This window comes from Equus caballus, chromosome 7 (assembly GCF_041296265.1).
Source record: "Equus caballus isolate H_3958 breed thoroughbred chromosome 7, TB-T2T, whole genome shotgun sequence".
Lineage (NCBI taxonomy): Eukaryota > Metazoa > Chordata > Mammalia > Perissodactyla > Equidae > Equus > Equus caballus.
This window is the reverse complement of record NC_091690.1, coordinates 87,672,452-87,697,133: the sequence shown is the minus strand read 5'-3', so window position 1 is coordinate 87,697,133 and position 24,682 is coordinate 87,672,452. Positions and strand designations below refer to the sequence as shown.

The 24,682-nt window shown below is 48.5% G+C and overlaps 1 protein-coding gene across 50 annotated transcripts in view; it reads left to right on the top strand.

Annotated features, from left to right (window-relative positions):
- The window catches only part of PLEKHA7 (pleckstrin homology domain containing A7), a 198,749-nt gene that overhangs the window by 138,006 nt on the left and 36,061 nt on the right, over nt 1-24,682 (top strand). For all 50 annotated transcript variants that reach the window (XR_011441148.1, XR_011441146.1, XR_011441147.1 and 47 more), the window contains 4 exons: nt 4,216-4,391; nt 16,541-17,011; nt 22,762-23,284; nt 23,842-23,928. Coding sequence is in view for 44 of the 50 variants with exons in the window: in XM_070274881.1 (XP_070130982.1) it covers nt 4,216-4,391; nt 16,541-17,011; nt 22,762-23,284; nt 23,842-23,928 (1,257 nt within the window). In the remaining 6 variants the exon portion in view is untranslated. The remainder of the gene's footprint in view (nt 1-4,215; nt 4,392-16,540; nt 17,012-22,761; nt 23,285-23,841; nt 23,929-24,682) is intronic.

Below are 24,682 nucleotides of genomic sequence, written 5' to 3'. Positions count from 1 at the left end.
ACAAGACCGCAGCTTCTCTCTCCAGCCACATTTTTAGCTACTCCCATCTTACACTTTCCCTCTAGCCATGTACAGTTGCCTAAAGGCCCCAGGACATTTCTTGCCCATAGGCCTTTGCTTGAGCTTCAGCCACAGCCCAGAATGCCCTTCCCTCAACTCTTATTGTCCTTCAGGTCTCTACTCAGGAGTCACCTCCTCTGGGAAGCCTTCCCTGAGTCCTCCAGACAGGTTAGGTACCCTTCTTCTGTACATCCACAGCTCTTGTCTCACTGCACTGTAAATGGTTGATTTATTCATTCAGAGCTTTCACCAGGGAAACTAGCCCATCAGCTAGTTCTGCCTGGGTAGATTGGACCAGTCCTGTTCTGCAAACAGAGACCACGTGGAGCGATCCTTTGTAGCAGGAGTCGTGGTCAGTGACGCTGCTTCCACTTCCCAAGTTATGATAGATTCAGGCTTACTTGTAGTTCATCTTTAGTCATAAATTAGTGATGAGAGAGAGGGCAGAGAAGAGTCTTTTAAAGTTTCTAGAAAGCTCATTCAGTCGACCACGTTAGGTTACTCAAGTGACTGCTCCTATAATAATATCAACTAACATCTTTTGAACTTACAAATGGCAGGCTGTGCTGTAAGCACGGTATGTGCATTATCTCATTTAATCCTCACCTTGTCCTACAAGGTGAATGCTTTTGTTACCCACAGTCCACTTTAAAGATGAGGAAACAGGCAGGGGAGGTTGAGCAGTTTGCCCAGGGTTACCCTGGGGTAAGAGGCAGAGCCTGCCGTGGACCTCAGGGTGATTCTAAGAGCCTGAGTTCTCACGTAGTTCACTGAGCTGCTCGTAGACCAAAGCTTGGACATGAGGAGTTCCTTTCTTAGTCTCCACTGATGAGCACCACTGTCTGTGTGAGTCATAAATCCAAGAGTTTTATCCTTGACAATTCCTGTTCCCTTACCTCTCACATCCATCCAGTCCATCGCCGGGTCCTCCTGATATTCCCTGCTTGTTCTCTCCAGCCTCCGTCCACTCCTCTCCTTCTCTGCCCCTACCACCATCTCCCACCTGCACTCCTGAAGTGGCCTTCAGACCCCTATCCCCTCACCTGCCCCTGCCCAGCTCGAACCTCTTCTCCATTCTGCACCCAGGGTGGTTTTCCCAAACAAAATCTGGACACATCATCCCCTGGCTTAAACCCTTTAATAGCTTCTCATTGCTCTTGTAAATGAAACAAAACCCTAACATGACCACAAGGCTCCAGTGATCTGGTCCTGCCAACTCCAGTGGCCTCATTTTATCCTGCTCTCTCCTCTGTTTCTCTGTGCCTGTCATGCTGGCCTCATCCTTGAAACATTCTGTCCTCTTGTCCATCTTGGGGTCCCACATGTCCCCTCTATGCTACTCCTACTAAAATGCCTGCTTTGTGTAGGAGGCAGCTGAAATGTCATTTCTGTAGGTACGCCCTTCTCCAGGTGAGGCCAGGTGCCCCTGTTACCCTCTCTCACAGCATCCTGAACTTCTCAGTGACACTTACTGCAATTGTAGTTACTTGTCCATGGTCTTTCTCTTCTGCTTTGCTGTAAACTGTCTTGACCTTATTTAAGGCTGTCCCTTCAACTTCTAGTTCAGTGCCTTTTACATAAACACTCAACAAATGATAAATTGTTGTTGAACGAATAAGTTAGAGAATGAAGCAGTCAGTTGATGGGCCCTGGCTTTTTCGTTGCTTCTGTATTTCCTCACCTTTGACGTCTCTGTTACAAAGGCTGACACTGGGGGCTTGAGGTGTGAGCATTCTGGCTGCCTTCACTAGTTCCGTATCAAGACCTGAGTCATAAGAGCCAGGAGAGCAGTCGTATCCTGGGGATGTTCTGTTTTTGAGGTAAACTCGTCCTTGTTCACGTACTCGTTTCCTTTGGGCAGAGCCTGGTTTCTGTTCAGTCGTGCAGAGTTGCATGGTAGGATTATGTTAATTGGGAAGCCAGGAGCAGAGGGGAGGGGAGCATCTTTGAGGTGAGACTAGAGCAGGCGGGAGAAGACTTCACTTCCTGGCTCTGGCATCTTCCTCAGGTTCAGGGTGCATTGGACTTGATCACTTGGCCTGATGGAAAGGGACCTCCCTGTACTTCTTGCCTTCACAGTTAGTACATCTAATATCCCCAAGCACAGGCAGAATGTGGTTGGGAACCTCTTCTTCAGAGCCAAGGGCAGCTGGGTACAGCACGTGCTGGCAGTTTGATTAGTGACTGAGGTTATGTGTGTGACCGTGTGTAACTCCTTTGTAATGATGGATCTAACTCCCACAGCCCATTTTCAGACAGACATGGAAACTCTCCATGTTTAAAGTGTGTCCCATGTTGATTTCCTGGACAAAGCTGGCTCCATGAACTCTTGTACAGCAGGGAGCTGCTCTCTCATGCCCTTGGGGGCTCCCTACACTTGTGACTGGCCTTGTGTCTGGTGGGGCAAGTGCATGTCCCAGAACCCTCTGTGCCTGGGCAGAAAGTCTGGGAAGGGTATCAGAGATCTTATAGGGTCATCATCCAAGGGAACTTTTCCAAGAATGTCTGCTGATTCACAGTAAGACATGCACAAGCCTCTCCTCATTCTGTTCTTATTGCCGCATCTCCACCTTGCTAACATAGGAGGGATCCTTCCTGGGACAGTGGATGACCCCTTATACGTGCAAGGAAGGAAATCAGGTTTACTTGGGTCACTGTAGCTACAGGCCAAGTTTGCTGTACTCCCTTGGCACCTGGCTGGCTGGATTCGGGTATGTGAATGTCAGAAGCAGGCCCATATTTAATGTGCATTTTGGACCTGGATGTTAGCAGTGGGGAGGAGAAATAAATGCTGACAGTTCATCTGAGAGGTTTCGTCCATTGCCACTAGTGATTCTAGAAGCATGTCATTTTCCGGCTTCTAATTGCTTCTCTCCTGTTGTCTCTGACTGGTCCTTCATGAGGTCTGCCTTTCATTCTGGATCCAGATGATCAGACCAATGATCTGAACAATCACACTCATTTGTGGATAGGACCTGGGAGCATCATATGGAGAAGTTTGGGCTCAGAGTCAGACAGACCTGGGTGTGAGTCCTGGCTGCAACTCTTCATTCATTTGACACATATTTCTTGAAGACCTACTATGTGCCAGGCACTATTTCTGGGGATACAGTAGTGAACAAAATAGACCTAGAATCTGCTCTCATGGAGTTTATGTTCTAGAAAGAGGAGACAGATGATAAACAAGTATGTAAAAGAAGTGATGCCAGGTAATGGTAAGTGCCATAAAGAACCTCTTACCAGGTGTGGAAATCTGGGAAAGTTACTTAACATCTCAGACCTTCATTTTCCACGTCTGTAAAACAGAGATTCTATCCCTACCTTTCCAGGCTGTTTGGATTAAAATGAGGTTAAAGGTATGGAAGTATCCAGGAGACACATAGTAGAGACTCAGTAAATCTTCCTCTTTTTATACCATCTTCCTATGTGGATTTGGTGAAGTTTTTCCTTGCAGGTTTAAAAGGCAGGCCCCTGCTTATCAGAGCACAAGTGGAAAAACTGGTGTTGCTTCTTGTTTGCAAATCATCCCAGTTGGTTTCCAGTGGGCATTCCCAGTACTACTTCACAGGCTCTTGGCAAGGACACATGTGAAAGCACCTTGAGGCTTCCCAGCACATAGTGGGTGTGCAAGGATTTTCAGTCAAATGTTGGCTCTGTCAGACTTGGTGCCGCTTTGGAGAGACAGAGCCGCGGCGTCTTTGATGGGCACACATCACATTTCATGCCCAAGCAGGGAAGAACAGTAAATATCTGCACCAAGCCACCTGCTGTTGCAGCTGATTTTTGACTCAATTCCAGTAATCGCGTGCTTCAGAAGAACCAAAACAGGGATTCCCGAGAGTCTGCTTCCACGGAATGAGGGTTTTTTTAAAGTCTCTTTCTCACATGCCTTGACGGTGTGCCCCTCCCTACACAGAGTGAGAGAAGTGGGAAGGGGGTATAGCTGCAGGGCTTCCCCTGTGTGGAGCAGACACAGCCACCACTGGGCCCGACCGCACTGGGAAAGGGGAATCCAGGTGTGGGAACAAGCCGAGTGGTGCTGGGCTCTTAGTCTGGAAGAGGGGAGAACCTGGCCAGAGTTGCTCCTTGTTTTTGCTCCTGGACGTGGAATGCGTGCTGACTTCTCTGACCTTGGTTTCCGTCTCTTGCTTACAGGCCGTGCACACGGGGATGCGAGCGCTCATCTACAATAGCTCCACGGGGGGCTCTCCGGCCGAGCAGTCGGGCATGAGGACCTACTACTTCAGTGCCGACACCCAAGAGGACATGAATGCGTGGGTCAGGGCCATGAACCAGGCTGCACAGGTGCTGTCTCGATCGTCACTGAAGAGGTCAGTCCCAATGGAGGAGGGTCTCTGTCGGAGCACCTCCTACACTAGGATGGGGACCCAAATAAGAACTCTTGGGTGCCCCACATTCCACCATTCATTCACTCGTGTTAAGTATTGCCCTGTTTTTGAAGTCCTTTTTAACAATGAATTCTTCTGGGAGGAGAATGCATACATGGCTAACATATGTTGGCTGTCTGAGCTGGAAGGTCCCCAGAAGTTATCCAGTCCACTGTCCACATTAAACAGAGAAACATGAAGGCCTTGAGGGTGAAATGACAGCCAGGGATATGCAGCCTTGGCACCTGGTGTGTGTGTTTCTCAGTTTTTCTTCTCTTGTGCTGGTGGAAGGGACAACCTTGGGGCACCAGATTGGGGAGGAGGAAGGGGACAGGCAAGAAAGATCTTGCAGACTGAACGTGTGTCACCATGTTCCCAGGGGCTGACCTATCTTCCAGCTGCCTCTTCCCTCAAGTGGGCAAACCAAGGGTACACTCAGGGATCTTGAGATTCCTGAGTCTGCTGGCTGTGGGAGATTCCCTGAGAGAAAGCAGAGGAGGAATATGAGTGGAGTCGGGCTTGGACAGGGTAGGGTAGCCCCAGAAAAGTCAGGGTGTGCCTTTAGCCAGTCCTCATCTCACATGGGCCCTGTTCTTCGCTGTCTGGGCACCTTGCTCTGCTCAGGAACCTCTGTGACAGTGGTCTTTTAGTGAGGCCTCAGAACAAAAGGATATCCTCCAGCAACCTAAAGGCAGGAATTTTCAGTGATTGCAGTTGAATTTCACATGGTGTGTTTTAGCTCGTCAGCCTTTCCCATCTCGTGTGTATGTGATTTTTTGGTATTAGTGGTACTTCCTAGCTTCATGCTTTGTTTTTTGAGGCTAGCTGACTTTTGATATAGATAGTGACCTCCTTTAAGAGGCCAGATTGGGGTCCGGCCCTACCCTCTGGAGCTTCCATACCACTTCAGTCAAGCATTCGTCACGTCGTTTTTTCCCTTCTGTCTACTTTTCAGTTTCCTAGGCTTCAGGCAGGGACTGTCTTGTATCTTCTGCACAACATCCGACACATGGTAAGCTCTCAAATGTCTGTGAAGTGAGCGAGTAAGAGATTGAAGACAGGACAGGAACAAAGACTGTCCTGGCAGTTTCCACATGGGCCCTGAATCAGTAACACTTAACTACAGGTATTCAGTCGAGTTCGGCTCTACCTCCTAGCGTTGTCATCCAGCCTGAATTTTGCTATCGTGTCCAAGATGATGACATGAAAGGCTGTGCCTTTAGCCTGTGGGCACTCTGTTCATAGTGACTTTCTCATTTCCTTCATCATTCCAGGAGAACATGGGGTGGGTTTGACACTCCTAGTGCACGTGCTGTGGAAATGCTCACCATTTCCTAGTCTTTGTTTTTTCATTCTTTTAAAAATATATGTTTATTTAATTATACAGTAAAGAAATTCTTATTATAAAAAATGCAAAAAGTAAAGACAGAGAGTTCCTTAATCACGTTCCCAGGGTAATCTCTGTTATCAGGCTAATGAGGATTCTTTTAAACTATTTTCTATTCATTTATATACATATATGCACTTAGTAAACACAGAGGTTTCTTTTGTGCTTTTTTAAAACATGGATAATGACATCTTGAAAATCATTCTATACCTATGTATATGGATTGACTTTATTTTTGCTATATGGTATTTCATAGTGTAGATGTACCATAATGTATTTAAGCATGTGCCAAACCTTGGATAGTTTTATATTTTCTAATCTTTTACTGTTATAAATCGTCCTGTAATGAAAAACCTTCTACAAGCCTTTGCATATATGAGTCTTTCAGATTGCTGGGTCAAAATACAATGCATTTTTAGTTTTAACCAACACCACCAAATTGCCCTTTAAAGAAAGCTGTATATTCCATCAGTGAGAGTGCTCATTTCCCCACATCTTTGCCCACTGTTGATGTTATCAATCCTTTTAATTTCTGCTGAGCCACTGTTTAGATAAATAGCATCTGGTTATTTTAATGTGTATGTCCACAATGATGGGGTCTTTTTGTTTACTGGCCACTTGTATTTCCTCTTCAGGGAATTGCCTGTCTCCATCCTCTGCCCATTTTTCTACTGAGTTGTTTGCCTTTCGTGGTGCTTCCCTTCCTACGTTCTCTGCAATCTGCCAGGTTAAGAATGTAGCTCAGCCTCTTGCAGAGGTTAGTGGTAGGCTCTCCAGTCTTGTGGTTAATGGAATCAGTTTTTCTCCTCTTTTGAAAATCAGGATGCTGTTTGCCAGTCTCCAATATCTGGCATTTTCCCTGTTCTCTTTGATTCCTCAGAGATAACCCGGGAGGTTCCTTGAGCCTGTCTCCAAGTTCCTGTAGGGGCCTGGGGTGCTGATGGCTAGGCCTTTCCCACTGTCTTCCCCATCTTGAACTTTGGGTCTCTTAACCACGGTTGTTCTCCTTTTCATGGTGAATCATTCTTTTGATGAAGATATGGAATTAAATCCAGAAGTTGGAAAACTGAGCTTTATTTATGCTGTCATCTTCCCCAACCAGAGACACTTGTATTTCACGTTTTTTAAAGCCCTCCCCTCCTTTATTTTAATATTAGAAAAATAGAAACTTTATTTTTGTTGTGCTTTGCATTAAATAAACAACCCTCAGCTCCTTCTAGACTTCACCCTTTTTGCCATCATTCATGTAGGCCCATTCCACTGAGGATTTGTGCTTGATTTTGTGCCCCAGCTTCCATTTCTTGTGCATGTCCTTTTATAACTTGAGCTTTGAGAGCTCCCTGTGCTGTTACACTGGTTTCTTTAGATCAGCAATGGCAAGTGGGTTCATTCTTGTGTCCCAACTTTGCTTAATTCATCATGGCTGAGTAGGCCACTGGGTCAGAGATAACTTCAGAAGGAGATTGGGCTTAACAGGAAAAAGTGCTGTGATTGATAAATGATGTCTGCCTTGAACCATTCAGGATTAATTTGCTACCCAAGATTTGGATATTTTTTACTTTATCTGTCAGATTTTGGTCTTGGAAGGGCTCCATCCTTTGTTATTGGGCTGCCTTCCCTTGTGGGGTCTCAGGCCATTGTCTCATCCCTAGATTTTCTCTGAACTTTAAAAATTTGTTCTTATTATGCTCTTATAAACTTTTTTTTTAATTAAGGGTTTTTTTTTTTAAAGATTGGCACCTGAGTTAACAACTGTTGCCAATCTTCTTTTTTGTTTGTTTGTTTCTGTTTTTTCTCCCAAATCCCCCCAGTACATAGTTGTATATTTTTAGTTGTGGGTCCTTCTAGTTGTGGCATGTGGGAACCGCCTCAGCATGGCCTGATGAGCGGTGCCATGTCCGTGCCCAGGATCTGAACCTGCGAAACCCTGGGCCGCCAAAGCAGAGCATGCAAACTTAACCACTCAGCCATGGGGCCGGCCCCAAACTCTTAAAATCCCATAATCATGTTTGCCCAAGGTTCCTTCCTTTTTTTTAAAAAAAACACAAATTGTTCTACCTTCTGAATCAGAATAAAGTCAGAATAGCATTTTCTCTTAACTTTCTGAGAGATGAAATTGTCAGCCAAGCAAATCCAGACTTATTAAATGTTCTGTTTTTCCAGAATAAGATGTTCAGAAGTTTGGTTGGTGGGAATTATTCACCAGGCAGCACTGAGTCTTCTCTCTCCTCCAGTTTGGTGATCTGCATCCGAAACCTCCATCTCTGTTACGTGGGTGGCCCCAATAGTAGCGCTTCGTTCTCTCCCCTCCATGATTCTCGCCCAAATGCTTCTATTCTTTCTTATAGGCAGATGCTTTCTTTATGAATGTGGCATATTAGGACTCCTGATTACACATAGCAGAAAATACAGAGAAATTTACCTTAAAAAGGAGGGGACTTATTGATTCATGCCACTGAAAAGTTCAGGATAGATCTTGCTTTAGAAACAGCTGGAGGGGTCGGCCCAGTGGCCTAGTGGTTAAGTGCTTGCACTCTGCTTCAGTGGCCCAGGGTTTGCCAGTTCAGATCCCAGGTGTGGACCTTTGCACCGCTTATCAAGCCATGCTGTGGCAGGCGTCCCACATATAAAATAGAGGAAGATGGGCACAGATGTTAGCTCAGAGCCAGCCTTCCTCAGCAAAAAGAGGAGGATTGGCGGCAGATGTTAGCTCAGAGCTAATCTTCCAAAAAAAAAAAAAAACATAAAGAAACAGCTGGGTTCACGGCTCAGACAGTATCATGACAAGTCGTTTTCTCAGGCTCTGGGTTCTGCCCACCTCTGGGTTGGATTAATTCTTAAACTCCACGTGGAGGTCCCTGGCATATCTAGGATCTGGTGGCAAGGTAGCTACAGTAGCCCCAGACTCATGTCATCCAGATTAAAGTCCAGCAAGAAAGAGCCAGAGTCTTGTCCAGAAGAATGGGATCCATTCTGTTTAGAGAGGTGTATATCACATTTATACCTTAAACCATGTACCGTGGCCAGGGAACGCACTTGCTGATTGGCACAGGCCTGGGATACATGCTTCACTTCTGAGAACCAGACCACAGGGACTGAGTGAGGTCGGGTGGATGTCCAAGTAAATGTTAGGGCCATGGGCAGAGGAAGGAGAAAGGACTTGTTGGGATGGGATAAAGGAGATGCATACAACCGGTATCCAGGCAGCTGATTCACCCCTCACTTCCTACTCTTTCAGTTTCTTATATCTTAGGTATCTTCTCCCAGAGCTTAGTCTCCACAGTCAGATAGACCTGGGTTCAAATCCCAGCTCCAGCTGTGTCACTTGTGCAAGTTAGGTATGCTTTTTAAACCTCAGTTTTTCTTAGTTCGTAGGGTTGTTACAAGTATTAAATAAATTGAATATATAAATTGCTTACCTAGCATGATAGATGAGACATAGTAGATACTCCATATCAGATATGCTAGCTTCCATAGGATTTGACTTAGCAGTATCATTGGCTCTTTCTTCTTTGCACCCTTCCAGTTTCCTCTTTAATCCTCTGGATTACACTGATGATGAGTCTCCCGTGAGCAGATTGCACTCTCTCCCTTGCCAGCAGTGTGAGTTGTGGTTCAAGACCCAGGCTCCCTTCCTTACCGTTCCTCATCTTGCTCTTCACACCCCTCTTCTTCAGCCTCTTCCTCTGTTATTCCTCTGACCAAGGGGCAGAGTGGGGCGGCCTCGTTGTACCTCCTCCCTTTGTCCTCTTGTTTCCTACACAGGCCTCAGGGTCCCTAGAGAGACATTCATTCGAGTGTTCCTGCGCCCCGACCCCACACACCGTAAGGGGCACCGAGCACTGCTGCTGGAGCCTGCTCTCTACCTCCTCCTGTTCTCAATTTCTTCCCCCATTTCCGTGTTCTTCCACTTGCCAGACTTTGGACTCTGGTTTTTGATTTCCTACAGCCTCCTTGAAATCTGTCTTCCCAACTCCTCCCGTTACACTGCTCTCTTTCTCTTGTCGAAGGATACCTTGTCCTCTAACAAGCTAAAGCACTTAAGTGAGGAGGTGAGCTTGCTTCTACAACTCAGAAAACTGACAGGCTACTCAGGTAGGAGGGCCCATTGGAAGACAACTTATCTCTTCTCTGTTTCCAAACTTCTCTGGTGTCGCTGTAGTCCTGTCTTGGGACTGAAGGCATTTAGAGTCTAGTCACCTTTGGTGTGAAAGCCAATTTCCTTAGCAGGGCTTTTGAGCACTGCATGGGTCTGGTGCCTGCAGACTTTTACTCTTTCCCATTCTCTATGCCCCAACCATACTGACCTTTGTGAATTGGCTGCACTTATTCATGCGTTCATCCATTTAGTTTTTCATTCTACAAATGTTTGTTGAGGGCCTGTTGTACATCAGACACTGTTAAAGATGCTGAGAAACACAGCATTGTTCAGAGAGAGCGGCAGAGGCCCATGCATTCTTGGGTGGGAGTGAGGGAGACAGACCATAAACAGGCAAACAAATCAACAAGACAGTTTTCTGTCTTGGTTTATGCATGAAGGCAGTAAAATAGAGTGATGTGATAGGGACTAGGGGTTGACGAGTAGCCCCCTTTTTTGGGGGGCGTGAGGTAAGGCCTCTGTGGGGAAGATGTGGAGGTGAGGCCTGATTGATACAAGAAAGTCACCTGTGCAAAACCTGGAGGAAGCGTGTTCTAGGCAGAAGGAATGGCTCTCACAAACACCATGAGGCAAGAATGAGCTTGATTGGAAGGCTGGGGAACGTGGCTGAATAAAAGAGAACAGGGGAGAATAGGCTGTGATGAGACCTGGGAGGCAGGCAGAGGTCATCTCATGAGGCGCCAGGATCCCCTGGGCCTTGCTCCTCTGCTCCCCCAGCCCCCACCCTTAGGACACCTTCAGCACATCCTTCAGGTCTGAGCCTAGATGTTATTTCCTCCTTCCTTGGCCCTCGGAGTGTTAGATGCTCCTGCTTGTGGCACACTGTCATTCCTTATGCATGGAACTTTCACATTAAAGTGTTTGGCCTGCTTTCTCATTGTGACCTCTGCTAGACTGTAAGCTCCTTGAACAAGACAACAGCATCTGGCACATGGTAATCATTCAGTCAATGGGAGAGTGCATGGATGTTTGGCTAGCTGGGCAGGTGGGTGGATGGATGAATTAACAGAACAGCTATAAAACCTCTACCTGTCAGATGTTCAAATAAGGACCAGGGATGCCTGAGGGCCATCTGAGCACTGCTGTGGGATTGGCGTGGGGGAGTCAGTCTGCTCAGAAATGGCCTGTACATTTCCGGCTATCTGCACTCTCTTCAGAGAGCTAAATGTTTGGTCTTCCAGGCCCTGATCACATAGGGCAAAGTGTTGCAGGAACACCTGAGGTTGGACAAGCCTGTTGACCCTGGGCAGAAATAATTTATAGGCATGTTTTCAGCCAGGTGCAGGGCTTTGGAATCAGATCAGAGGGGGTTCAAGTCCTGCTTATGTCACTGGTCGCATGATCCAAGGCAAGTTGGTTAACCTCTCTGAGCTTCACTTTCATTACCTGTAGTGAAAGAATAATAGTAACTCTAGCCTTGTGGGTTTGTAAAAGGTGACCTATTTAATGTGCTTAGCTCAGGGTTTTGTATTTGGTGAGTGCTTGGTCAGTGCTGGTTCTTGCTGCCATCGTCCCTGTCCTTCAGTAGATATAACTTATTTGTAAATCATCTGATACTCACGTGAGTGCCCTCAACCAACCTGGGCTTGACACCACTGACCTTGCAGGATTGTTGTAGGGATTAGAGATGGTCTATGTCAAGTTCTTGGCACACATTAGGCCCCAGCATATGCTTATAATAACCAGGCATTGTCCACAAAAAATGGATGACCCAGAGCTGTGACTGCCTCAGGGAGATGGAAAGTGAGTGAGCTTGGCGTGTGCTGGAGCTGCAGGCTGCCTCAGACTGAGCTATGATGGTTGAGCATGACTTGCTCAGGTAGGAGGGAGAGGGCAGAGTTCTGCAGGGATGAACAAAGGGAGGAGACCTGGCAGCCACTGAACATCTTTCCTTTCTTCTTTGTCTGGTTTGGCCTTAAATCCTTAAAACTTCACAGGGGTCTTTGCCAGTAGCCACTCCCCTGAGGCAAGAGGCACCTCAGTTTGGCAGGCTGGCATTTCATTTTTTCTTCAGCCTCGCTCTTCTCTGCAGAAGGACAACCTGGGGACTTGGGCAGTGTGCTGTCAGGACTGTCAGGCCCTCTATTGTTCATTTAGAGCAGAGCGTGAAAGGTGGCAGATAGCGTCCCTCCTCCCAGGGGAACCGCCCTATTTAACTCTGGGGAAAAGAAGAACCCGACTCCTGTCTCCATTGCTCTCCAGCCACTTTCTTCCTTTTCTTCCTCAAATGCTAGGAACTAATGCAAGTGGGCACAACTGCCTTAGGGCTCCCAAGGTCCTTAGGGCCTCTTTATCTTCAGCCTTTTGTACAAGTCTATGGACTGCACCCAGGGTGCGTTCTCATTTTCTGGCCCACCATGCTCCTGAGCCTGTGCTCAGTGCTCAGCACTGTGTCAGCACAGGCTGAGCTGGTGTCCCAGGGCAGGACTTCTGCCACGTCACCCAGCTCAGACCAAACTCTCCAAGAAGATCAGTGGCCTGCTGCTTGTTCTTGCTGCTGGTTTGGTTATTTAGGTGTGATGAGTGGGGAGGGATCCTCCAGTGGGACTGCGACAGAAGGGCAGGGTCCACCAACAGGACCAAGGTCTAACCAAGCCCCTACAAACTGTCATTCCGCTTCCCACCCATGGCTTTGAATGAGACTTAATGTGTGTGGGGTGTGTGTGTGTGTAGCGTTTAGAGGGAAATATTATTCCTTATTTCCTGGTGAGATAAAGGGTTTGGAGGCAGAATAAATTAATCATGAGTGCACACCTGCTTGGTGTGATCTGTTAACTTCTGAGATCTTGTGAAGAAAAGGAATGAGAGAGAAGGATCCCCAGTCTGAGATGTGTGCTTTTCCCACTTGCAGGGAAAATGAGAATTTGCTCTAAGCAGACACAGAGCATTGCTGTGAGGAGCTGAAAACGGGAGGCCCAACCCCTGCTGATAATAAGTTTGGCCCCTTGTGTCAGGGATTACACTTGGATGCTGTAATAGAACATCCCAACTTAGGATGGTGTAATCAAATGGGTTTCAGTTTTCTCACATAACGGGGATCCAGAGGTCGGGCTGGTATAGTAGCTCCATGATGCTGTCAGGGACCTGGGCTCTTTCTTAGTTTCTACCCAGGTTTCAGCAGGTGGCTTTCATCCTCCTTTTTGTCACCTGCAATCCAGCAGAGTCTAAATTCCAGGCAGGAAGAAGGGAAAGGTTAGTAAAGACTTTCCTGGAAGACCCACCCAGCAATTTCTATATTCATCTTATTGGCCACCTCTATGTCACATCATCACCCTTAACTCCAAGGAAGGTTGGGAAATGTAAGTTTATTGTTGGGTATGCTGCTGCTTTGAAAAAATTGGAGCAAGAAAGGAGGAGAGAATAGATATTGGGAGTCAACGCATTTGTACTTGAGGACATACTGTGTGCCAGACACAGTGTTGGGCTCTTTCTGTGCATTGTCTCCTTTAATCCTCATAACAACCTGAAGACTCAGGGGCTCTTGTCCCCATTTTGCAGATGAGGCCAGAGAAGTCAGAGACTTGCCCAAGGTCACCCAGCTTTTATGTGGTGGAGCCAACACTTGAATTCAGGTCCAACTGGCTCTAAATACTACACCATCTGGGTTTATCATGTTTGAAAAGTGACACATATGGCCAAAATGGTCTCTGAATGTCAGGAATTTCCTGCATTTCTGAGCAGTTACTAATTCCAGGTGATCACGATGACAGTAATGACCTGCTCAGGAAAGGCTTGTGTCATCTTAGCTAAACATCCACGCCCTGCACAGCTGACTTCTCTGAATGTCAACAGTCGTTGACAGCCAAGGGGTTCTTCATTCTTTCCCACCATTGTGCTAAATCGAGCATTGCAGATCTATTTGTGACAAGTCTCCTGATTTGAGAAGTCATTTGTTAAGTTGTTGGTAATTCAAGGAGACAGGGAGAAAGCTAGAATACGTTTTGGCCTTAAGTCCTTGGGTCCTGGAGTCGAGGAAGCCCTTTTCCCTTCATTTCTAATGTCATACGTGTGGGTGGCATATTTGTTTCACTATCTGGCTTCTATGACAAGGTGCTGTTTATCTCTGGGTGGGACTAAAAGGGAGGTGCAGTTACTTAGGTCTCACAGGTGGAGGAACCAGGTTATAAAGCTTCGGTGACTTGGCCAGGGTATGACCCAGAGGGCAGCCAGAGCTTGAATCTTCTAGGCAGCAGCCTTAGCACATCCCCCATGGGTGGTTTCCTGAATTTGAGAAACAGTGAAGAAGCTAAAGCCAGCTGAGGCAACTTGAAGGCTACTGATTGGGTTTATACTGACGTGGTTATGGAGGATTAAAGGAAAAAAGGAAAGACAGAGTTAAAACCTATAATGTGTACATTGTGGAACAGAATTGTCCCTTTATAAACTTACAGTAAGAATTGCTTTTTCTTAAAGTTAACACCCCTGAATATTTTCCATATGTTCCTGCTACTGGAGCTTATAGATCCACTGAATATTATGAATGGAAGGGCCCTCAGACATCACCAACTGAATATGTCATTATATAAGGATATGGTAGAACTCCTTCCACTGCAAGTAATGGAGACCAAACTGAAACTAGTTTAAGTGAGAAAGAGAATTCATTGGTTCACAATCAAGATGTCCAAGGGTATATCTGGTTTAGGTATGGCTAAATCTAGGAGCTCAGGCCAAGTCTTTAGGATTCTGTTTCTCTCCATCTGCTTTCCCTGGTGTTGGCTTCATTCTCAAATAGCTACTTCCCACAGAGTTGCAGCAGCTCAAGACCAGCTCCAACCAAAGTCCCAGAGCCAACTCCGCTTGGACGCATGACACTCATGTGTCAGCCCCTGAACCAATCACGAGACTTTGGAGCCTCAGCTGGACAGGGACTAGTAGAGTCAGTAACACCCAAACCACGTGGACTGAGAGGGAAGAAGGGTGATCCCCAAATGGAAATTGAAACACTGTTACTAGAAGGGATGGCAGGTGTTGGGGGAAAGATGTCCTCTAGGGATGGATAAAAGGAGGTCCAAAGAAGCTTTTGTTCAAAAGCTTTGGGTTTTCGTGGAAAAGGCACGAGTGCATGGACAGTGAGATTGTTTTTCTCAGTTCTCCATGCCTGAGTTAAGGCCAAAGCAGCAGACCCTGTGTTAGGGGTTGTAGTTTCACTTTATATTGAGATTCTAACCAGCTCCCAGACTGGGTTGATTCTGCCCTGAATCTGTGCTGATTATTGGTAGCTGAGGTTCTGAGGTTGTTGCGAGGACACCTGGGCCCTGGTGCTGAGCTGTAAATACTGCAGTATTTCCATTGTATGCTCTCATGTTGAAGTAGAGAACCCTCTGGCGTGGCCAGATCAAGGAGTGTTGGAGCAAGGCCAGGACTTTTTACCAAGGAGTACAAGAAGACTGGCTGCCCTATCCAGCGGTCCCTGGTCATTTTTTCAGTCCAGCTGGGCTAGAGTCTGTTCCTCTGCTTCTCCAACCTAATTTTGCAAAGCTTATGGAGCCACTGCTGTGTCCCTCGGACCAGGTAGTAGGGATGCAGACATAACTGGGACCCTGCCCCAAGGAGGTGAGGAGAAAGGCAGCTTACTGTGGGAGACGGGCCATGAAAGAGGACTCCTTCTCAGCTCCAGAAGCCCTTTCTCCAGCCTCATTTCACGCCCTGACCGCTCACCCGCCCACACCATTCTCCTTTACAATTTCCAGGTGTGCATACATGTAGGCTGCTGACATGCATATGGAGAGCAGTGGCTCAGGCACATGGGCTCTGCAGTCTGCCCAGGATTAAGCCCTGGCTCCACTCTCTTCCAGCAGTATGATCTCAGGCATTTATCTTCTCTGTGCCTCAGTTTCCTTATGTCTAAAATCTGACTAGTAACACTTCACAGAACTGTTGTTAGTCAGTGTTCTTGTGGGGTCCTTTTTGAGCCGTTCCCTGATGAGGCAGATAAGTGGTTGTATGAAGAGGTGCCTCTTCTCTACTCCCCATCTTTGAAGAATGTTCCTTATGCTGCCAGTTGTACTTTGGGCTGTGCTGGATGCCACTGGAGAAGGCCCAGGGCTTGGGCCTTCTGTCCAAGCCAGACTGCACCAGACAGACAGACAAACAGCAAAAGGGAAAGGCCTGAAATTGTCACAGGCATAATTTATTTGCTCAGTAGTATTTATAGAGCTGTACCAGTCATTGCACAGCTCTGGGCATACAATGATTGGCCAGGTGGGCCTCTGGCCTGAAGGAACTCATAGTCTACTTGGGAGCCAGATGAGTAGACATCACTCGTGGGCCAGTGTGATTAGTGTGACAGTGGAGTTAGCTAAAGTCCTGATCTACACTGGCGGTGTGTGTCTGGGGTGACATCCTGGAGGAGGTGACATTTAAGCCAGATCCCAAAGGAGAAGAAGTTAGGCAGGCAGCGTGAGGGACCAGGCATGAAAGGTGTTCCAGGCTGAACAGCTGGTGCAAAGGCCTGGAGGTAATTTGAGAGTAAAGTGTGTTCACTGGGGAGTCTTGGCTGCTGGTGGTGCTGTCTGGAATGGGCTGAATGTGCTGCTGTTGTTACAGGGATGTGGAGAAGGTGGAGCGGCAGGCAGTGCCCCAGGCCAATCATGCAGAGTCCTGTCGTGAATGTGGCCGCGTGGGACCCGGACATGCGAGGGATTGTCCTCATCGTGGCCACGAGGACTCCTTTGGCTTCGAGAGGCGGGAGCAAGAGGAAGAACGGTACCATTCCCAGAGGGACCCACTGGAGGGCAAGCGGGACAGGAGCAAGGCCAGGTCCCCGTACTCGCCAGCCGAGGAGGATGCCATCTTCACGGATTTATCTGGAGGCCTGAGAGGCCAGCAGGCACAGCCCCAGCGGGCAGAGAAGAACGGTGTGCTGCCTGCCGCATATGGCCCAGGAGAGCAGAACGGGACTGGCGGGTACCAGCGGGCCTTTCCTCCCAGGACCCACCCTGAAAAGCACAGCCAGAGGAAGAGCAGCCTGGCCCAAGTGGAGCAGTGGGCAAAGGCCCAGAAGGGGGACGGCAGGAGGTCAGTAATAGACTCAGGAGCGCTGCTGATGGGTATGGTAATATAATAACAATAGCTATCACTTACCCAGCACGTCCCGGGCTAATACTGGCCTTAAACTCTTTACTAACCACCCTACAAGGTGGGGATGATATCCTCAATTTATAGACAAAGAAACTGGGGCTCAGAGAAGTGAAGGAACCTGCCCAGGACACACAGATAAGTGGCAAGGCCAGAGTTCACACTTGGGTCTGTGAGACCCCAAGCCCGCTGGTGATTACATGAAGGCCCCTTTCCCTTCCCCAGAGAGCGCGCCTTGAGATGGTCAGCAGTAGACAGTAGTGGATCTCCTGCTCTTGTGCCGCTGCTTCCCCGAATCCGGGAAATATTTGTAGAAGCTAGAGTAAATACAGATCCATTTTTAATTCCAGGCACATAGAGGAGTGCTTTGGCACTGTTGACATTGGGCTTCATCATATCCATTCCTTCAAGAAGCGGTTCCTAATTATTTAGAGGACATGCATCTCTTACTATTTGCAAAGCACTGTCTATTTTATTATAATTTTAGATTAATTAGGACGTATTTGTGAACATGAAGAATTCAGGGTCACCTAGCTTCCCCACTTTCCCCAGGAGCCACTGTGTTTTGTCTTCATTGGGAAGGCAGTAAATCCCCCATGCCATCCTGAGACTTCTAGAACAAACCACTGACTGGATAGGAGATAGCAAAGCCATGGTGCATTCAGAAAGCTCCCCGGGGGCTGGAGGGGCTGCAGTGGATGTGCCAGAGCTCAGACCAAGTCAGCCACAGGCCCGATAAACATGTTCTAAAGTGCCACACTCAGTCCCCCGTTGACTTTGCACCTCTGGGCTCTGGAGGCAGTACTGCTCCTAGGGGCATCGCCTAGGCCTCTCTTTAGGTGTGTGGATGTGGTGTGCGTGTGTGGGTTGTGTAAGTTTTTAATCTAGTCCAGGTGGGCAGTTGTGAGGGTAAGATGGTGAAGAAATCACAACAGAAACCCCATAAGCAACTGGTACTGGTAGACACTGTGGAACAAACTAGGAGAAGGAAGGCCTTTTGTGTTGTAGCTAAGGTATCTTCCCATTCCCACATGGGACTGGCCAGGGGTCAGTTCTGTTTGTTATAGGTTATAGGGGCTGTGGGTTCAGGTTAGAGAGAGGTTTGGAAATCAGTGCCAAGAGGTGGTAACTGATGCTCTGACAGTAAATCACCCAGGGTGGAGTGTTTAGAGCAGTGGTTCTTAATCCTGGCTGCACAGTTTGATCATTTGAGGCCTTGCCTGAGATTTAGATTCATTGGTCTGGGGTGAGGTCAAGGCATCAGGATGTTTTAAAAGCTCCCCAGGTATTTCCCAGTATGTGAATGACCTGGAGAGGTTTGGCGATAACTGAGGCTTGGGTCCCACGCCCAGACATCTGATTCCATTGATCTGAGTTGCAACCTGGACATCAGGAGTTTTAGAAACACCCACCTCCCTCTGGCGATTCTAATGTGCAGCCAGGGTTGAGAATCCCAGCATAGATTTAACAGTAGCAGAGGGCCAAAGACAGAATCCTGAGCATCTCCAGCCCAAGGGGTGGGCAAAAGCAGGGTCTCCATAAAGGAGCTTAGCAGGAGATGGAGGAGGAAGACCGGAGTGTGATGAGCAGAGTTTCATCTCGAAAGAGTCCAGTCAGCAGCGTGAGGTGCTGCAAATAACTTCTCCCTGGGGGTCATGTGCCTTCCAAGGAGGCTGGGCACCACTGAAGGAGGGTCCAGAGCCTCGGGGTCTCTGCTGGGCTTTCCCTCAGTCGCTGAGGCCTTTGGTTCCACTGAGCTGCTTGATGGGCTTAGATGGGCAGACCTGAATTGCCTTTCGTCATAGAGCTAGAATTTTAAAGTTAGGTCAAGAGGCAGAGTAATAGGGGAATACGGGAAGGAAGGAGACAATGGCACGGCCAGTGAGAAACCCTTTGTGGCAGGGGCGCAGAAAGGACTTTCAAAAGCTGTGCAACTGATAGACAGTTATAAGTTGTTGGTTGTGACATGTCTCTACAAAACTGTTTCTGGCAGCCCATCAACCTATGTTACTCTGCTACACACCATGGCCTGCATTTGGGGGTGGGGAGCACGTCAGGGAGCTAAAGGAGGATGAGTCACTGCAAGGAGATAAGAGGGGGTTGGGCAAGGCGTTGGACTGTCCCTCCGATGTGAGATGGAGTTTGAGCTGCTCTTGTCTAAGGGGCAGGGTGACACTGAGCCTGCGGATGAAAACTGTTCACTGGCCTTGGAGGTCGCTGAGTGCACGGCAAGAGGAATTTCAGTCTAGTGGTGGAAGATCTCAGTGGGCTGAGAAGTGAAAGTGAGGACTTTGAAGACTACCCTTTTGAGAAGAAAGCTGTCAGTCCCCAAGTAAGCAAAGTGCAGTCTCTGATTATTCACTTGTATCTTGAAAGGACTGCATCTTACATTCCCAGAGTTTTTTTTTTTTTTCCTTAAAGATACATTTGTAATTTCTTACAGTCAAGTAATAAGTAGATCTGGCTGCTTAATAAAGGAACCTCTGCCATTTGAAAATACAGAAGATTTTTGCTTTGTGTAAGATTAATACTGTGCTAATCTCATTAGATTGAGCACTTTAGACATTAGAAGGAGTGTTATTTGAACAGTAATATGAACTCATCTTCATGGCTCTAGATCATATAAGATATATATTATGTGTCGCATCATTAAACTTCTTTAGAATGGTGGTTTGTGGAGGACAGACTGACATACCCTTAGAATCTTAGCACATTCTAAGAGATTGTTTTGAAATTGTAGCCCTCCTTTTTTTTTTTCCTGGTGTTTAAAGTAATGCATACTTGTGAAATAAAAAGTTGGGGGTGAGGATGGAGTCAGGGACTCAGACATTACGGTGAGGAACAGAGTAGAAAGTGAAAGTCCTGTGCAATTGATATGGAAGTCAGGGTGAGGACCGTCTGCTGCGTAAGTGATTGGTTATAAAAGTTGATTTTATATTTCAGTATGACCATTTTGTAGTGACTGTATCAGAATATTCTGTTTGGTCCCTTTTGGATTAGGGAGGCCCATAGCCACAGAGAGCAGGAGACCTTGAGCCCTCTTTTTGGGCAAGGCTGGAGTTGGGGGCCAGCAAATGGACCTACTGTTAGGGAGAAAGCTGCTCTGGGAACTCCTGCCTGCTCCCAGGGGCATCTTTACCTCATCTTACTACCCTCCCTCCAGCGGCCCTCCCTCGACCATCGGTTAGTTACCATGGTTTGGCTCTGAGCAAGGGCTCACCACTGCATTGGGGCCTTGGGGTCACCCCCAAATGGCCAGCGCTGGAAGGGTGGCAGGCAGTGCATTAACAGAGGGTGCAGGGTAGAGGACAAGCTGAAGGCTTTGGGACACTGCCATGTGGGGTCCTCTGACCATCCCAACACTGTAGCCAGGCGCCTAGAGTGAACTGCAGAGCGAGACTGCAGGGTACGGGGGGAGCACAGCTAGCACATGCTCTGCGTAGTTTGCATTTTGCTTCAGGCAGAGTGAACAAGGGTTGGTAAAGTTATGAACTCCCGGGGAAGCCCCCAGCCTGGTTTGTGCCACTGCCACCACCACTGTTTGGGGACTCACTGACACTTTCCCCTCTGACTTTGGGAAATCAATAGCAAACCCTGCCACCTCGTGGCAAGCAGACACACTAGACAAGTCTGGATTGAAGAGATCTGAAAATTACCTCCTGTAATTGCAAAGATAATGATGAAAAGGAAGAAGAAGGCTACCATTTATGAATGACAACTATTTATAATCTTCACAACAATCTGTTAAGTAGTTCTTAGTATCCTCACTTTATAGGAAGGAGTGAGGACATAAATGACACCTAAGGTCATATAGCTAGGAAGTGATTAAATGAGATTAGTTTAAAAACAATTAGAACAGCATTTCTCAAATATTAGCCACCTGCAGGGCTTATTAAAACACAGGTGGCTGGGCCTCACCCCCAAGGTTTCTGTTTGGGAGGTCTGGGGTGGGGCCTGATAACCTGCATTTCTAACAAGTTCCCAGGTGGTGCTGATGCTGCTGGTCCAAGGACCACACTTTGAATAGCTCTGACTTAGAACAATACCTGGCACATGGTAAGTACTATGTAAAAGTTTGTTAGATAAAATTGATAGATAAAGGCAGAGATAGGATTCCAACCCAACACCTTGCTGCCTTTCAGGTTAGACTTTTAAGCCCTAATAAAACTCTATATGTTGCCCCTTTCTGAATGTTTCTTCCTTCTAAGAAAATAAAGTGGCTGGTTGGTAGTAGTTTTCACAGTCATATCCAGCTTTTGTGTGCAGGGGTATTTGTTGAAGGGCTGCTTATGCATCAGGACTTTCTCAGACCGTGGACAGTATCACAGAATGTGAGACATAATTCCTCCCCTCCAAGGATTTACGGCTTGGCTGGGGAAGCGATGTCCTACAAGTATGAAAAGGTTCTGTCAAGACAGGACCTTGGAAAAGTTACAGACCATACAATAACTAGGTCAGAGCAGAGCAGCGTCCCTGAGGGCTGCGGCTTTGTGGAAGGCCTCTGTGAAGGGGCATGGGACGGTGTCCTGGAGAATGAGTGAGATTTGGGTGAATTGGGCAAGGGGAGCCTGTACAGGTAGGGGAAGGAAGGACAACACTATGAGCATAAGCAGAGGCAGAAGGGAGCCCCCGCTGGTGAAGCACCTGCTGCGTATCAGGCTCGGAGCCCACATTCTCTCACCTGTCTCCTTTACTCTTCAGAGCAGCCTATGAGGCGGGCCTGCAACACGGCCTCCTGTTACAGGTCAGGAAGCTGAGGCTCAGAGCAGGCAGGTAGGCTGTCTAGGGTCACATAGCCAGTGGATGGGAGAGCTAGGATTCAACCCAGGTCAGACTGCCTCTGCTTTCCGCTGCGGGAAGTGGCCCAGGTGTGTAGGGGGCTGGGCAGGGTTTGGGTGAGGCTCACTCTCAGGCTCCAGCAAGTGCAGGGCTGCCCCTGAGGGGGGCGCCACCTTAAGTGCTGGGCCCTGGACGCCTGGCTTGCCTCAGCCTAGTCATGGCCCCCGGAGGAGGAGCAGTGAGAAAACAGCAGGACTATAGGCCTAGTAGGTTGAGGTCAGGTGCTGGAGACTGTGAGTACCAGGCAAAGGGGTTTAGAGTTTACCTCGTGAGCAGCAGGGAGCCGTTGAAATTTTGGAGCACAGGAGTGACTGGATCCAAGCAGTTGACTGGGTACAGTGTGGAAACTAGTTAGGAAGATCTCACAGCTGTCTGGGGGGAGGTAATTCATCAGTGTCTGGACTAGAGTAGGAGAAAAGAAAGGAACTGGAGCCAGCCGCTTCCTGTAGGAACCTCTAGAATTTGGTGCTGGGATCCCGGGCAGGGGGAAAGTTGGTGACCCGGAGCACTGGGAAGCGTTTCCTATAAGCACGCACACTGCTGGAAGAGCACACTGACGGAAGAGGCGGGAAGGAGAAGGCGGGTTCAGTCACTTTGCACTTGAAGTGATGGGCATGGGGCAGCCGCGTGGGCCTGGTAGGGGGTTGACATGCTAAGGTTGACAGAGAAAAATGGTTTTGGAGTCCTGCAAAGCGAGGAAGTGGCTAAAGTCCTGGATGTCTGCTTTGACGTTCTTTGGGGTTCTTGCTGGGCTCCCTCGCCTGCCTGGTTTTGAGGATTTACTTAGCTGCTTCCAGGAGCCTGGCAGACCCCTGCTTGGTTGTCATACGCATCCTTCTTCTTCTCCTCAGCCTGCCTCCGGACCAGACCCTTCCTCGCCAGGGTCCTGGCCAGTCCCTGGCCTTCCCAGAAAACTACCAGACTCTTCCCAAAAGCACCCGACACCCCTCGGGGGGCTCCTCGCCCCCTCCCCGCAACCTGCCCAGTGACTACAAGTACGCGCAGGACCGAGCCAGCCACCTGAAGATGTCGAGCGAGGAGCGCCGGGCCCACCGGGATGGCACAGTGTGGCAGCTCTACGAGTGGCAGCAGCGCCAGCAGTTCCGGCACGGCAGCCCCACGGCGCCCATCTGTGCCGGCTCGCCAGAGTTCACCGACCAGGGCCGGAGCAGGAGCATGCTGGAGGTGCCCCGCTCCATCTCTGTGCCTCCATCTCCCTCGGACATCCCTCCTCCAGGACCCCCAAGGGTATTCCCACCCCGGCGGCCACACACACCAGCAGAGAGGGTCACTGTGAAGCCACCGGACCAGAGGAGGAGCGTGGACATCTCACTAGGGGGTTCTCCCAGGAAGGCATGGGGTCACGCCACCAAGGTGAGGCTCTGAAGGCCGTGCCAGGCTGCCTGGGTCCAGCATTAGGTTGGAGGGAGCCTCACATGGTTTGAACACAAATTCAAGCCATTTGGGATAATAATGATAGCTAACACTTATCAGAACTTTTAGATGCCAGGTGCAGTACTAAAGGCTTTACTTTAATTCTTACAACAACCCTATGAGGTAGGTGCTATTTTTATTCCCATTTCACAGATGAGAACTGTGAGGCATTAAGATCTCAAGTAACTTGCACAGGTTCACACAGCTAGAAGTCTGCTTCCTTGCAGCTTGGAAGGCAGGAAAAGATGTCTGGGTTCAGTCAGTTTAATTATTTATAATAACCCAGCCTAAGTTTTACCTCTTGAAGGGGCTTTCACAGTTTATAGTTAGAACTGGTGATAAAGATGTGTAGCCCCACTTTACAGATGAAGAGTCTGAGGCTCAGAGAGGTGAGGTGCCGTGTGGTGGGCTGCCCTGGGAGTGAGTGGCAGGTTCTGGCCCCAGCCGCGGCTGCCTTGCCAGGCCCTCGGTGTGACTTCTTGTCTCCCCACCTACAGAACTCCTCTCACGTGGACCGGCGCTCCATGCCCTCCATGGGTTACATGACCCACACTGTCAGCGCTCCCAGTTTACACGGAAAATCGGTAAGCAGCTCCTGGTCTTCCCCTCCAGGTGACTGATACCATACAGCCTGCAAAGGGCTCCCTCATGGGGGTTTTCCCCTGAGCCGGTCAAATGCGGTCTGCAGGGCAGCTATCAACCCCCATTTTAGGGGTGAGGAAACTGAGGCTCAGAGAAGTCGAGTGACTTGCTCAGGCTCATCCCGCTGGCCTTGGGTCCTCCCCAGAGCAGACGAAGAGCTTGGAGGAAGTGGAGGGAAATACTGGCCTTTTCTTCTCTTTTGGCTGCATTTCGCCTGCGGCATTTTCCAGCCACCTGCATTTCTCCTGTTAGCTCCTCTCCTCTCTTCCCAGTCCTTGCTTTGAGTCATTAACTCTGTCTTCAAAGCTCGAGTCCAGGTGAGCTTGCACTGTTGGTGGCTGTTTCCTGAAAAAATTACTTCCTGTAGCCCCTTTTCTGCCAGTGCCTTCTTTTGTCCTAATGACAGAATTAATGCAATAATTGCTTTGCGCTGTCACGTCAGTGCTGTCTCAGTGCCGGGGTGAAGAGTAATATAGCGTCGTGCTCCTGCGGTGGCTAATTTCCTTGTGATGTGTCTCCACACCTGCAGCTGGAGGAGCTTTCACTGCTTCTCACCCGCTTACGGCGGCACCAGGCCAAGTTGGCCAGTGTGCGAAATTTCGCCGTCGGCCAGTTACTGCAGCACCAGCTGACCTTTCCCACCTGCCAGGTCAGCACTGGTGGGCTCACTCAGGGCCAAGGGCCACCCTGGGGGCA